The 12,942-nt window shown below is 63.3% G+C and overlaps 2 protein-coding genes across 6 annotated transcripts; one reads left to right on the top strand and one right to left on the bottom strand.

The window, feature by feature from the left end:
• Window positions 1–64: 64 nt before the first annotated feature.
• ptprb (protein tyrosine phosphatase receptor type b) lies at window positions 65–11,581 on the bottom strand. Of its 4 annotated transcripts, XM_085902140.1 has the most exons (41): window positions 10,299–10,776; window positions 9,615–9,869; window positions 9,210–9,546; window positions 8,663–8,791; window positions 8,459–8,596; window positions 8,142–8,399; window positions 7,797–8,066; window positions 7,584–7,700; window positions 7,367–7,513; window positions 7,184–7,301; window positions 6,961–7,112; window positions 6,617–6,886; window positions 6,467–6,525; window positions 6,200–6,404; window positions 6,008–6,105; window positions 5,769–5,934; window positions 5,565–5,692; window positions 5,356–5,503; window positions 5,027–5,296; window positions 4,806–4,960; window positions 4,590–4,740; window positions 4,404–4,504; window positions 4,160–4,325; window positions 3,672–3,947; window positions 3,322–3,600; window positions 3,104–3,247; window positions 2,850–2,989; window positions 2,650–2,783; window positions 2,483–2,589; window positions 2,307–2,412; window positions 2,155–2,238; window positions 2,068–2,088; window positions 1,883–1,964; window positions 1,723–1,813; window positions 1,567–1,643; window positions 1,343–1,477; window positions 1,145–1,267; window positions 910–1,070; window positions 705–840; window positions 536–641; window positions 65–464 (listed from the first exon to the last, which is right to left on the bottom strand). In XM_085902140.1, exons 2-41 carry the CDS (start codon window positions 9,654–9,656, stop codon window positions 442–444), a joined length of 5,850 nt encoding a protein of 1,949 aa, XP_085758266.1. In that variant the 5' UTR covers window positions 9,657–9,869; window positions 10,299–10,776; the 3' UTR covers window positions 65–441. The 4 variants fall into 4 exon arrangements, with proteins under 4 accessions (XP_085758266.1, XP_085758265.1, XP_085758263.1 ...); XM_085902139.1 differs by lacking the exon at window positions 10,299–10,776 and adding an exon at window positions 10,810–11,581 and having other exon boundaries at window positions 8,459–8,791; window positions 9,615–9,829; XM_085902137.1 differs by having other exon boundaries at window positions 8,459–8,791; window positions 10,299–10,777.
• On the top strand, window positions 10,875–12,900 carry LOC147040534 (tetraspanin-8-like). 2 transcript variants are annotated; one of them, XM_085902156.1, is made up of 9 exons: window positions 10,875–11,129; window positions 11,439–11,507; window positions 11,625–11,756; window positions 11,839–11,913; window positions 11,985–12,080; window positions 12,145–12,258; window positions 12,322–12,357; window positions 12,430–12,513; window positions 12,580–12,900. In XM_085902156.1, the coding sequence occupies exons 1-9, from the start codon at window positions 11,070–11,072 to the stop codon at window positions 12,709–12,711; spliced, it is 798 nt and encodes a 265-aa protein (XP_085758282.1). In that variant the 5' UTR covers window positions 10,875–11,069; the 3' UTR covers window positions 12,712–12,900. The 2 variants fall into 2 exon arrangements, with proteins under 2 accessions (XP_085758282.1, XP_085758283.1); XM_085902157.1 differs by having other exon boundaries at window positions 10,876–11,129; window positions 11,640–11,756.
• The last annotated feature ends 42 nt before the right edge of the window (window positions 12,901–12,942 follow it).

The following is a 12,942-nucleotide window of genomic DNA, read 5'->3' as shown; positions in this document are numbered from 1 at the left end:
GACTGACCGCTGCGCTGCGGGCGGGAGGGAGGGAGGCTGGGAGGGAGCACCGCGCTAACCCCGACCCTGTCGTTCCTCGAGGCCAAGGTCACGCCCACTTGTGATTTGCGCACCTGCACTCGCTCCGCTGACGACTCCGCTCCGGCTTGTGACATCATTGTCCTCACCGCAAGCGTCACAAATTGAAGGCAAAAAAGTGGAGTAGAGTGAAGTAGCTCAACAAACACGGCAACATCGCAGCTCCCTTCCTTCCTTCCTTCCTTTATTTGCCGGCTCAGCTAAAGATCAACGGATACAACGTAACGGATACAAGTGCTTTGGAAGCTTGTAAAAAAGGGTTCAAATATATGGATACTTCCTGTTATGGATTTCTTATCATATTTACTTACATCCATCCCATAATCATTTTCATATCTAAAAGTAAATCCATTCATTCATTCGTCAGCGGCCCGAGTAGATCAGCTCTGGAACAGAAGAGCGACAAAGCGGCGTGAGCGGCGACATCATTGCGCAAGGACGCCAACATCCTACTCACCGCGGCGCAAGTCCGGGTCAAAGTTTTCATAGATGGCGTAGTCGCTCTGATGCTTGCGTGCTCTCAGCACATCGCGCACGCATTGATGCAGGAGGGCGTACTGGCACTGCAATGGAAAGGGACGAACCACATCACCGTGACCGTCACGGCTCACGGCGGCCGACCTCACCTCGGTCTGGACCATGTGCTGGCGGTGGAGGCGCAGGTCAAAGACGCAGCCGTACACGTCCACGCCGCCCTTGGCGTCCAGCTGCTGCAGCAGGCGGTCCAGCGCGATGAAGGTCCCCGTGCGGCCCACGCCGGCGCTGAAAACCAAACCCAGGTGAAAAAAGGCAAGACTCACGGCACGACACGACCCGCGCGCGCTCCGCAACCTGCAGTGGACCACGGTGGGCCCGGCGGTGGCCGAGCGATCCGCAAAGTCTCGCACGGTCCTGACAAACTGGACCAGGGCGTGCGTGCCCTCGGGGACGCCGTGATCGGGCCACACGGTGAAGTGGAAATGGCGGACGGTACGGGGGGCTCCGCCTCTCTCCTGTGAGCGTGCCAGTCACCACAGTTAGCGGCGACCCGCGTGCTTAACCCTCGCTCAGGCGGCCGGCCGCTCACCGGGGAAATCCGGAAGTCGCGGACCGTCCACTCGGGAAGAACCGACTCGGACGTCATCTGGACCAGCAGCTCGCCGTAGCGCGCCGTCTCATCGTAGGAAGGCCAGTACCGCTCGCACTTGACCTGCGCGACCGACAGGGAGGGCCCAGGCGTCACGGTCGTAGCCGTCACGGGGTCAGGCCGCGTCGCGCATCGTACCCGTCCCTTCTCCACGCACTGCGTCACCATGACGACGAGGCGCACGCCGTGTTCCCACAGCATCCTCCAGAAATCGTCCTTGGTAGCGGGCAGCGGGCCCTGCGTGGCCACGTACTCGCGACGGAGGTTGTAACCCTGTAACACAAGCGGGCGCAACTCAGGCGATACGCCCTGCCTGCCTGCCTGCCTGCGCGCAGAGTGCGCATAGCGTGCAGAGGGCGTACCGCCACGTAGCTGGCGTTGATGTAGTCGGAGCGCCAGTCGTCGTCCAGACACCACAGTTTGACGCGTGTGGAATCATCTGGAAAAGCGCATTCAGGTGCGTTACGCCGGGTGCATGGCGGCGGCGCCAAGTGGGCGGCGGCGGGAAGTGAACGCACACGGCAAGATGTTGTTATAGCGGTTCTTGGCGCGGTTGTCGGGCAGGCGCGCCGCCTCCGCCGGCTGACTGCGACCCGCCTCCTTCAGCTCCTACCGGTCGGACACGCCTCCCTCGAGTGAGGACGGGACGACGCCCCGCCCAGTCGGCGCTCGCCTTACCTCAAACTCCTCGGACATCAGAACGCCGGCGTCCGCTTGGAGCTTCGACAGGTGAGACTCAAAGTGAGCGGCTTTCACCGGACTGCGCGCACGCACGCACGCACGCACGCACGCACGCACACCATACACGTCACACAACACGCGGCATGGCGCGCCAACGCGCAGACGGTCGCGATCGTACTCGCCTGGAGACACGACGAGCGCCGCTGAGAAGCAAAAGCACAGCGGTCAGCCGGAACCGCGAGGGAGTGCACGCGCGCACGCACACTGACCTTTTGACGCCCAGGTAGGTGCCGGCGCGATGCGGCTCCTTCCACAGATTGATCCTGACCAGCGGGTTCTCCTGCGTTGCCGCGCTGCAAACACACACAAGTAAGCCCGGTGGCAAAGGGGCGGGGCGGGGCGAGGCGGCAAGCGGACGTACACTTTCCTCACTCGCCGGCGGTACAGCAGCAGCGAGGCCAGGGTCACCGTCACGCCCAACGCCAACGTGCAGGTGCTGGCTCCCTCCACCGCGCCCCCTAGTGGCTCTGGCAGCAACGCACGCACGCAGGTCACAGGAGCCCCGGTGACACCTGCTCGAGCCTGCAGATGCCTTACCTGCTTGCGTCCTGAGCGGGGCGGACAGGTAGGTGTCGCTGAAGAGCGGCCGAGGAAACTCTCCGCCGTTTTCGTCAAACAGTCGCGTGAACGCTCGCACGCTGAGTCTGCAGGCACGCGTCCAAGTTAGCGTCAAGCGCGAGCACGAAGCCGGAGTCGGTGGTGACCTGTAAGAAGTTCTCCGCTTGAGCGGGCCGTCGCAGAAGTCTCCGAAGCTCTCGCCCAAGTAGGAGTCGTCACGGGAACGATGGCAGGGCCCGCCCAGTCGCTCGCCTCCCGCCCCCAAGTTGACCTCCACCGACTGAGCAAAGGGAGCAAAGCTCAGTCGGCTTCACCGTGCCCGCCTGCGCTTACGTGCGCCTTTGACCTGGTCGGCTGCCGCGCCGGCGTCTGGCGGGCATCTGTTGAGGAAGTAGGCGCTCTGGTAGGCCCTGACCGAGGCGTTGTTGACGTAGTGGCGGTAGGAGGGCAGCGGGTGGCGCTGCTCGGGCAGCAGGACCTCGTGGGCTGTTTCGGGACACGAGCGCCGCGCTCAGAACGCCGCGCTCAGAACGCCGCGCTCAGAACGCCGCGCTCAGAACGCCGCGCTCAGACCGAGCTCGTTTGAAAGAGAGCCCTTACCGTCCGACTGGGCCACGATGACGGCAAAGTATCTGACGGCGCCGTTGATGTCGCTGAACCACGAGCAGTTGAAGCGAAACAAGATGGACGACCACGTCACTTGGGCCGCGCTCACGCTCACGCCGGGGGGCGGGGCCGGGGGACCTGCCGGAGCATGGACGGCCACGTCAGTCAAAAGCCCAGACGTCCGGACGGCGTTTGTCGGCGCCAGTGCTCACGGTCGATCATGGTGACGGCCGTGCGTGTGCTGGGCGCGCCGGTGCGTCCGTGCGACGCCGCCCTCACGGTGACCGCGTACTTCCTGAAGGCGTCCAATCGGTCCAGGGTGACCGCCGTGACGGCGGCTCCCAGACGCACGGCCGACGTCAACTCCCCGTCGTCGTGGCGACGACACTCCACCTCGAACGAGTCCAAGTCGGACACGGGGGGAGACCACCGGCAGGACACGGACGACGACGACACGGGGACGCAGCGGAGGGAGCGCAGAGGGGACGGCCCTGCAGGGAGGGACAGCGCTGGCTGGCGTTACAAAAAGGTCAAAGGCGCAGGGGGTCATTTTTCCACCCACTTGTCGTGACGGTGGTCCGGATGGGCCGGCTGGTGGCCACCGGCCCGCCCGCCGCCCCGCTCACGGCGGCCACGGTGAAGTCGTAGCGTCGGCCCGGAAAGGCGCCGGCCAGCAGGCGAGCGGTCGGGCCCGAGCGAGCGAGCGACAAGCGGTCCGGGGGCGTCCACGCCACGGCGAAGCTGTCGTAGTCGCCGGAGGCGGGGCCGGCCCACGCCAGCTCCAGCGTCTCGTTGTCCGGGCCTTGCTGGATCGACAGCCGGGTGGGCGGGGCTGGAGCTGAAAGCAAAATCTTGACGCTCAGCTTCACTTTCATCTTCAGGTGAAGGGTACGGATCAGTGGTGTGAGTGTGGAGAGGGCGCCCAGACCGTGGAGCATATCCTCCGAGAATGGGAACACCCTGGAACGGCTGTTTGGCGTGACGAGCTAGGATGATGATCTTCAGGTTCCTTCATTCTCCAAAAAAGGGGTGTTTTGTCTCGGCGCTTACCAGTGCGTGCGAGCGCCGAGGCGTTGCCGCTCATCTCGCCGCTGCGCGTCACCACGTCAAGGCGGTAGAGTCTCCCGGGAAGCAGCCCCTCAAACACGTGAGCGCTACGCTCCGCCCCCAGCAGCCGGGCTCCCGCCACGGCGCCCGACGCCTCCGTCAAGGTCACCTGACACACACACACACACACACACACACACCGGCTTTGAACCGCGTGGCTCGGCTCGATCCGTGCCGTCCGCCCCACCTGGTAGGCGCTCCGCCGGCCGTCGCCGTGGCTCCAGCTGCTTGCCAGTTTGTCCGTCTCTCCAGAACTGTCCAGCCGCAGGCCGCGGACGGGAGAGGGCGCTGCCGACAGACAAAGCAAGCGGCGGAAAAGGCGTCAGCGACAAGCGCGGCCCACGTCGCCGTCCCCGTGGCCTCGACGAATGACCTGTCCTGGCGACCACGGCCGAGTCGCTGCTCAGGTGTCGACTCCAGCTGACCACCTGCAGCCGGTGCAGACTTCCCGCCTGCAGGCCCGTGAAAAGGCACGCGTCCACGCCCGGCGACACCTTCTGCACGCCCGCCGGCTCGGCCCAAACCTGCCGCCGCCGCGCCGGGCGTTAAAAGCCGCGAATGCGGTCCACGGCGACCTCCGCAAACGCACCTGCCGCTTTCCCACGGCCGTTTCCCGCTCCTCCTCGTCCCGAGCGAACAGCGACGCCTCATAGACGTCGACGTGCCCGTCCGTGTGGCGCCACGAGAAGCCCAGGGATGACGAGTTGGCAGACGTCACCGTTAGGTCGCTCACGGCGGCGGGACCTGAAGACGCAGTGGGCGGAGCTTCAGGGGAGCCTGGGCAAAAGAGCGCCCACGCGCCGCACTCACGTGTTTGCCCTTCGGCCGTGACTGGGGCGGAGGCCACGCCCCCGCTGAGCGTGAGCACGGTCACGCCGTACCACCTCCCGGCCGTCAGTCCCTCCAGGCGATGGGATCGGGCGGCGGCCGGCAGAGTCAGGTCGGCCAGCGCGGCGCCGTCGCCGTCGGCGAGCAGCAGCCCGAAGGCGTCGTAGCGTCCCGCCGGCCGCTCCCACGTGACCGTCAGGCCGTGCGGCGTGTGCTCCTTGTCCGCCTGCAGCCCGCTCACGGGCGCCGGGGCTGAAAATTGAAAATTGAAGAAAGCGCACCCTTGATTCGCTCCGTTTGCCGATGCTCACCTGTGCGGCCGGACGCCGCCTCGCTATTGGTCAGCTCCCCGCTTCGCGATCGCACGGTGAGATTATAGGCCCGGCCCGGGATCAGATCCGAGAAGTCCAGAGACGAGACGTGATTGGGGACGAGCCGAGACGCCGCCGCCTCGCCGCCCTGGAGACGGGAAGCCGCGGATGGAGGCGGGAAGTCGAGTCGTCGTTCTTGCCCGACTCACCGCGGCGGCCGACAGCGACACGACGTACACGTCCACGTCTCCCAGCGCCGGCGTCCACCTGGCCGTCAGTCCCCCGTCCTCAGGGGGAGGCCGTGGCGTCAGGCTGAGGTCCGTCACGGCGGCAGGGACTGGACGGGGGACGACAAAATCGGCACGTCTACGAGCGCCCGCCGCCAGAAAATGGCAACGGAACCCGACGGGTACCTGTGCGTCCCTGGATGAAGAGCGCCCTCCGGTTGGGCCCGCTGACAGCGGACACCACCGTCTTGTAGAGGCGTCCCGCCGTCAGCGACGTGAATCGGTGGCGTCTCGCGTCGCTGTCCAACGCGAGCGGCGGAAACACCCGCGTGTCGTTGAACAGCAGTGTGATCTGCGCGCAAGATAGCGCTCTAAGCTCACGTGCGGGCCCGGGGAGTCTCGGGTCATTTTTCACTCCGGAGTACCTCGTAGTGATCCACATCTCCGGGGGCGGGGCTCCAGGTGACGGTCAGCTCACCTGATCCTGCGTTGCTCAGCGACAGATTGGACACGCAGCCTGGCACTGAAGGAAGGAACGAGAAAAGACCGACAGAAAGAAAGAAAGAAAGAAAGCAAGCGGGCTAGCGTCGGACTCGTCGCCGCGCGTGTTGACTGACAGGTGCGTCCGTCTGTGGCGGCGCTGCTGACGAGGTCTCCGCTCCGCGTGGCTACGGTGACAGCGTAAAGGCGGCCGGGCGTGAGCGAGCCGAAGACGCAGTCGCTGCGTGCGGGCGGCACGCTCTGCTGCTGCGCCACGCTGCCGTTGTACCACAGCGCCACCACGTACGCGCTCACGTCGCCCGACGCGGGCCGCCAGTACACCTGACAAAAGACACGCGGCCGCTCAGGCTCAGCCCGCTGCCGTACGGAGACGGCAAACGCACCTTGAGGAAACCGTCCCTTGCCCAGTGGACGGCCGTGGGGTTCTGCGCCGGGGCGGGTTCTGCTGGCCAGAGGGAGACGTCGCACAAAAGCAAGCGCAAGACGAGGGAGGGAGGGAGGCTCCGGGTCCCGAGCCCCGGCGGGGGCCTTACGTGTGCGTGCGTGAACCCGGGTGGCGTTCTCTAGGCCGCCGCTCCTGGTCACGATGACCACGGCGTACACGCGTCCGGCCGTCAGGGAGCCGAAGGAGCACTCGGCCACCGAGCGCCGCGACACGGCCCGAGTGTGAAGCGCCGTTCCCGCGCCGTCCTCGAGGCGGACCAGATAACTGTCGACCACGCCGCGCGCCGGCTGCCAGGACACGCGCAGCGTATCCGCACGCCCGCCGTTCACCGCCGTGACCTCGCTCACGGATGCCGGAGCTGAAAAAAGCACACGCCGACTTGGTCACGCGCGACTCGCGTCCGCGCCGTTGAAATGGCTTCGTCGGACTCACTTGTCCTTCCCTCGAGACTTGTGACTTTGGAGCGCACGCCGCCGCTGACCGCGATAGCCTCCAGCCTGTACAGTGCGCCGGGCGTGAGACCGCAAAGCAGCAAGGAGGCGGGGCCAACCGGAAGCGCAACACTGTGGTTCTGAACGACAACACTGGACAACAGAACACAAGACGTCAAACGCTGCTTTCCCCCCCCCCCCCTTCCACATTTGTGCCGGCCCACCTGTCCCGGAGTAGCGCCAGCTCGTACCGGTCGACGTCCCCGCCTGGTTTTTCCCAGGACGCCTGCAGGCTGTCCACGGCCACGCTGCGCAGTGTCACGGCGCTCAACGCCATAGGAACTGCAACAGGCGCACACATCAGCCACACGTGCACAATCACAAGGGAAGAGGAGAACGACGGGCACCTGTCCGCCCCTCCACAAAGACAGACGCGTTGAGGTTTCCGCTCCTGGCCGTCACGGTGATGTTGTAAATCCTCCCGGGCGTGAGGACGTTAAAGGTGCACTCCCTCACGTGAGGCTCCAGCGCCCTGGTGTCCACAGTGACATCACCTGGAGGGGTCAAGCGGCCGGTCAGCCGGGATCGGATGGGACGGGACGGCGGGTGGGTGGGCGGGGCTACCGTGGACCAGGGTCAGGAAGTAAGCGTCCCGCCACCCGGAGGGAGCGTGGCTCCACATGGCGCTCAAGGACGTTTCGTCGGCGTGCCGGATGTGGAGGTCGTACGCGGGCGCCGGAACTGACCGCAACACAACACAGGTTGGCGAGTGTGCGGCCTGGCCTGGCCTGGCCTGGCCTGGCCTGAATGCGTTTGCTGTGTTTGCACGTGTCTCACGCATGTTTCCGTCACAGCTGCTTTCTGCGGCCAGCCGTCCACTTTTGACGGCCAGCGTGGCTCGGTAGCGCCGTCCGGGAATCAGTCCGGTCCCGGGGAAGGTGAAGTCGACGGCCTCCTTGGGCAGGTCGACGGCGGCGACTACTTCCCGGGAGCCGTCGCGGAGGACGAGCCCGTAGCCGTCCCAGTGCCCGGCGGGGGGCGCCCACGACAAGAGGAGACCCCCCAGGGCGGAGGGCGTCAATGCCAGGAGCGACACCGGGGCCGGCGCTAAACGCCAAGACCGGACAATTGCCGAAAGCAGGAATGGCGCACCAGACGCGAGGGGGCCACCGGCCGTCCCACCTGTGCGAGCGTCGATCTCCGACGAGTTGATGAGCTCCCCGCTGCGGGTGCTCACCGTCACGCGATAGGCCGAGCCGGGCGTCAGCCCGTCCACCGCCACCTCGCCGGCGTCGGGCCGCAGAATCGTCTGGCGCGGGCCGGAGTCGTCCGAACGCAGCGACACCAACAGAGCGTCCGCCTCGCCCGCCGGTCCTCGCCACGACAAGCGCAAAGAGGCGCCGTCGGCTTCGGCCGTCAGGTTGGCCACGGCGGCCGGCGCTAAAGATGAGGGACGCTCAAAGTCCTCCAGGATGAACAGAAACTTGACCTGTCTGTACCTGTTTGCGTGTGGATGGTGGAGTGGTTGCGCAGTCCGCCGGCCTCCGTCGCCAGGGTAATGTTGTAGCGCCTGCCCGGGGTGAGGTGGCGGACGGCGCGCCAGGTGGCGGTGCTCTCCAGCGTCTCGTTCAGCAGCACTAGCGAGAGAGGCGGACGCTCAGCTCGCCGGCCAAAAGCCCAGGCGGGCGTGCCAGAACGCTCACGGTCGGCTCGGGAGCGCTCCCACACGAGCAGCCTGAAACGCTGGGTCCGGCCCGGGCCCGCCTGCCAGGAAAGTCCCAGGCTGTCGCTCCGCCTGGAAGTCACGCTCAGGCCCGATGGGGCCGAAGGACCTGACACAACCAAACACGGGACCCCCCCCCAGTGGTGAAGGAGGGAAGTGACACGTTGAGACCAAAAACACCTCAAAGCTATTTGAAGGCTGTTGTAATTTGGGGCGCCAGGATACACACGCACGCAAGACAAAAGAACAATCGAGGACAGGAAAACGACAGAGTTCGTTCGGCCCAGCGTGGAAACAACAACTTCTGCTTTGGATGCTTTCCAAAACACACACACGCACACACAAGCCGTGGGCCGGCCTCATCGGCTCCCGTCAGCCGGCTCGCCTTTCCTGTTTCTAATCAGGGGAAGCGCCGTTCGTGCTCACCAAGAACAGCGCGCTTTGGAAGACTACACGGCCATCATCTAACCCAACCTCCCACCTTACAGTATGGCTGAAGCCCGTTTGCAAGGCACCGGACAACTTACAGGTGCGCACGCTGACGTTGGCCACTTCTGGCGTGGCGGGGCCGGCGTGGACCCGCAGCAGGTAGGCGCTTCCCGCTTCCAAATGACGCAAGTCGCAGGTGAAGACGACGGCGCCCGCCGGCCACGCGCTCGCCGTCACCTTTGCCTCCGCTTCGGCTCCTCCTTCTTGGCGGCAAGGGACGTCTTCGACGGCGTCCGCGCACCGCACGGCCAGGGAGCAGTTGCGCCCTCGCGCGCTAACAGTTAGCCGCACCCCATCCCAACCGGACGTCACGTCCATGACGGACGGGCGACAAGCGTGCCGCGTCTCGTCTGTCCCGGCTGAGCCAATCAGAACCTGAAAGACACAAGGGTGTTTTCAATTGGCTGAAAAAAATTGGCTCGCTCCAGGGTGACGGCGCTCACCTGCAGCGTCCACACGACAACAGCGATGCGTGGCCCCCCCATTTTGAAGGTGGCAGAGACGCCGGCGGTAGCCGTCGGGCATGCTCGCGGGGCCGCTTCTGCCGCCGTTTTCCGCTAGCGCCGCGACCACTGCGGGACGGGAGCTCCGCCTTTCCTGCTCCTTCTTTGTCCTCCGCTTCCTGTCTGGCGGTGCTGCAAATAACTTCCAACGCCCACTCAAACACACACACACACACACACACACACGTGTGCACTCTACGGCAAACCATGACACGAGTCACAGTCAAGGTCAGGGTACACGTAGACAACCAATGGACTGGTCAGTGTGTGAGCGAGCACTTCCACTGGAAGCAGAGTGGGGGCGTAGCCACAAATGTTTCGGCGGGGCGGCCGGACCGACGCCTGGTTGAGCTGAGGGTCGGCCACGTGCATGCGGTGCGGCGACGCATCAAAGTCGCCAGAAAACTCCACAGAGAATCAAGCGAGATCGGCTACGAGGCGAAACTTTCAGAAGCAAGCAAGCAAGCTTCGGATCCACGCCTTGGCTTCCTTCCTTCCTTCCTTCCTTCCTTCCTTCCTTCCTTCCTTCCTTCCCGTCCCATCTCATTCCACAGCCACACTTCCAAATGACAGCCAGACGAGGTGCTCGCTCACCACTTGGCAACTGCATCATGGCCTTCTTACTTGGAAGCCTCAAAGGCCCTCCTCTAGTTCGCCCCAAGAAAAATAAGCAAAGCAGGTTGAATAGCGAGCTGAACCGACCGTGGCTCCAAGCCTTAATTGCAATCAGCCTTGAAAGCCGAGCGAGGCCAAACATCGTAAATGCGCTGCTGCAGCGCCCCCTTCGGGCCGACAGGTCAAGACAAGCAGTCGGCTGGCATAAGTTGGAGTGGCTCCTTTTGAATTCAAATCATAAACGGGATGACACATAAAGTACACCTGCCTATACAGAACATTGTAAAAAAAACCAAAAAAAAACGTCTTGAACCAAGATGGCACAAACTAACGGAAGAGGTGAAAAAAAAAAAAAAGATTCTGACTTTCAAGTGGGAATCCTGACTTTATTCTCAGAATCTTGTCATCCTCCTTTATTTTTCTTCACTGGCCCTAATCCTCTTCCGTACAAACTTTTGCAGATTTTCTTTCCCCCACACACTTACACAACACATTATATGCGGGCGGGAATCAAACTCACGGTGTTTTCCTGAATGGCTCATCATTCCGCCACACTTTTTCGGCCGGCGGCGAACTTGGTCGGTGCAGCCGCCGGAGCGGAAATGCCCATATTTAGCAGGCCAGGTAGTCATTTACGGGAAAGGGCCGGCCCTCAATGACTTTCCCTACTCCTCCTCGGTCGCCATCGACCTCATCCGTCGCGCAGACTTTGGGCTGAACGCTCGTCTTGACTTTTCGCCTTTTTTTTCCCCCGCATTTGCTGGAGCGCAAGCGGCAAACATGACTCAAGTGAACAGCTGCGTCAAGCTCAGTTTGATCGTGTCGAACCTTTTCTTTGCGGTGAGTTCAACTCTAGCACATTTCCGGTCGCCAAATGAAAAATGCGCACTTGCGCGTCCTCGTGCTAACGTTAGCCTCTTCCGTAGCCCCACACAACGCGCTTTAGTTTGTGTTTTCAACCAATTAAATTGCACCCTTGTCTATTAATAAAGACAAAGTCGTTGTTTTGCCCCTTGTGCGCGTCCAGGCCCGACAGCGTTGGAAAGTTGTTTTTCTCCTTTAGCGTCACTAGGTGGCGCAATGATGCCAACATTGGTTTTGGCAAGTCAAATGTTGCAACTGTCGCCGCCGGCTTTCTTCTGGTCACAGATTGTAGGGTGTGCCATCATCGCATTTGCTGTGGTGCTGCAGTTGGCCACACGCTTCAATGACATTTCGGTAAGAGCCGTCGCTGAGCAGTCGCTGGCTGGCTGGCCGGCTGGCTGGCTGGCTGGCCGGCCGGCCGGCTGGCTGGCTGGCCGGCCGGCTGACGCCAGCAGAGGCTTTCTCTCTCAGCTTGTGCGCTTCCAGCTGGAGGGCGGCGATATCGGCCTGGTCCTGCTCTACGTGGTGGGCGCCGTCACCTTGCTGATCGCCGCCTTGGGCGCGTACGGCGCACTGCGCCTGAGCCGCGCCGCCCTCATCGCGGTGGGTTTGGTTGGCACTTTTGTTTGTCAACTTCTTCTCCGGACGGGGAATGTGAACCAACGGCGTGGTCTCTTTTACGCAGTTCCTGGTGTGCATGGTGATCGGCACACTGATGATGATGCGCGTCGGGATCCCCCTGGTGGCTGTGCGTCCCGAGGTAAGGTTGCCTCCACACGCGGGCGCTCGCATGGTCCGTCACCATGCCAAACGGCGCGTGCGCCTCGGCAGATGCAGGGCGTGATGACCGCCAAGGCCCGCAAGCTGCTGCCGTTGGATGAAGCCGACCCCAAGACCAAGCAAATCGTCGACGGGGTTCAGGAAATGGTGACGGCCGGTCGTCGGTGCGCGCCCGCCGAACGGCCGGCGCCAGCTGACTTTGTGCGTGCAGTTCCAGTGTTGCGGCGTGTTTAGCGTCGACGACTGGCGGCTGGACATCCCGGACTCGTGTTTGTGTGATGAGGCGGCGCGCGCGGAGGACATTTGTCGCAACGTGGACTACAGCGTAAGATGAGAGCATAAGCGCAAAACTTGCCGTCGTGGTGACTCACCTGTGCGCGTGTTACAGCTGATGCTGCAGATGAAGAAGTCCGTCTTTCGCCAGGTGAGTGGCTCGCTCGCTCGGGTCTCGTGACGGCACAGTTGAAAGTCGCTGACGGGCGGGGCTTGCCTGCAGCCGTGTTTCCCACTGGTGGCCACCTACGTCTTCTTGATCTTTGACGTTACCATCGGCGTGGTCTTTGCGTTGGCCCTCTTGGCGGTAAGGAAGGTTTGCGGGGCGGGGAGGGGCGGGCCGAGCGTCGACCTCACTTGTCGTTTCCCACAGCTGCTGGGCCTGACGCTGTCGTCGGTCCTCCTCCACCAGCTGCGTATGGGCAGACGCCCCGGCGTCATGCTGGTGCCGGCCATCTTCCAGCCGGGGCTCCCCAAGTACCAGGAGCTGAAAAGCCCCTACTAGACGGCGCCCCCTTTTGCTCGGAGGCCGTGGTGACAGCCACCACGCCTTGACAAATCTTTTTGCTGTTACAATTTTCAAGCTGTCACGCCTGGGGTTGGTTCTAAATGAAGCACTTCCTCTCTTTGCTAGGACTACTGTGGTTGGGATTTTTAATAAAGACCTTGGTCGCACATTCGGCAGTCATCCCAATCCAAAGCTCCTCCTCGCTTCGTTCGTTCGTTCGTTCGTCCT

Source organism: Syngnathus leptorhynchus, chromosome 21 (genome assembly GCF_054491065.1).
Source record: "Syngnathus leptorhynchus isolate UIUO chromosome 21, UIUO_Slep, whole genome shotgun sequence".
NCBI lineage: Eukaryota > Metazoa > Chordata > Actinopteri > Syngnathiformes > Syngnathidae > Syngnathus > Syngnathus leptorhynchus.
Note: the sequence above shows the minus strand (reverse complement) of the source record. Positions and strands in the feature narration are given on the sequence as shown.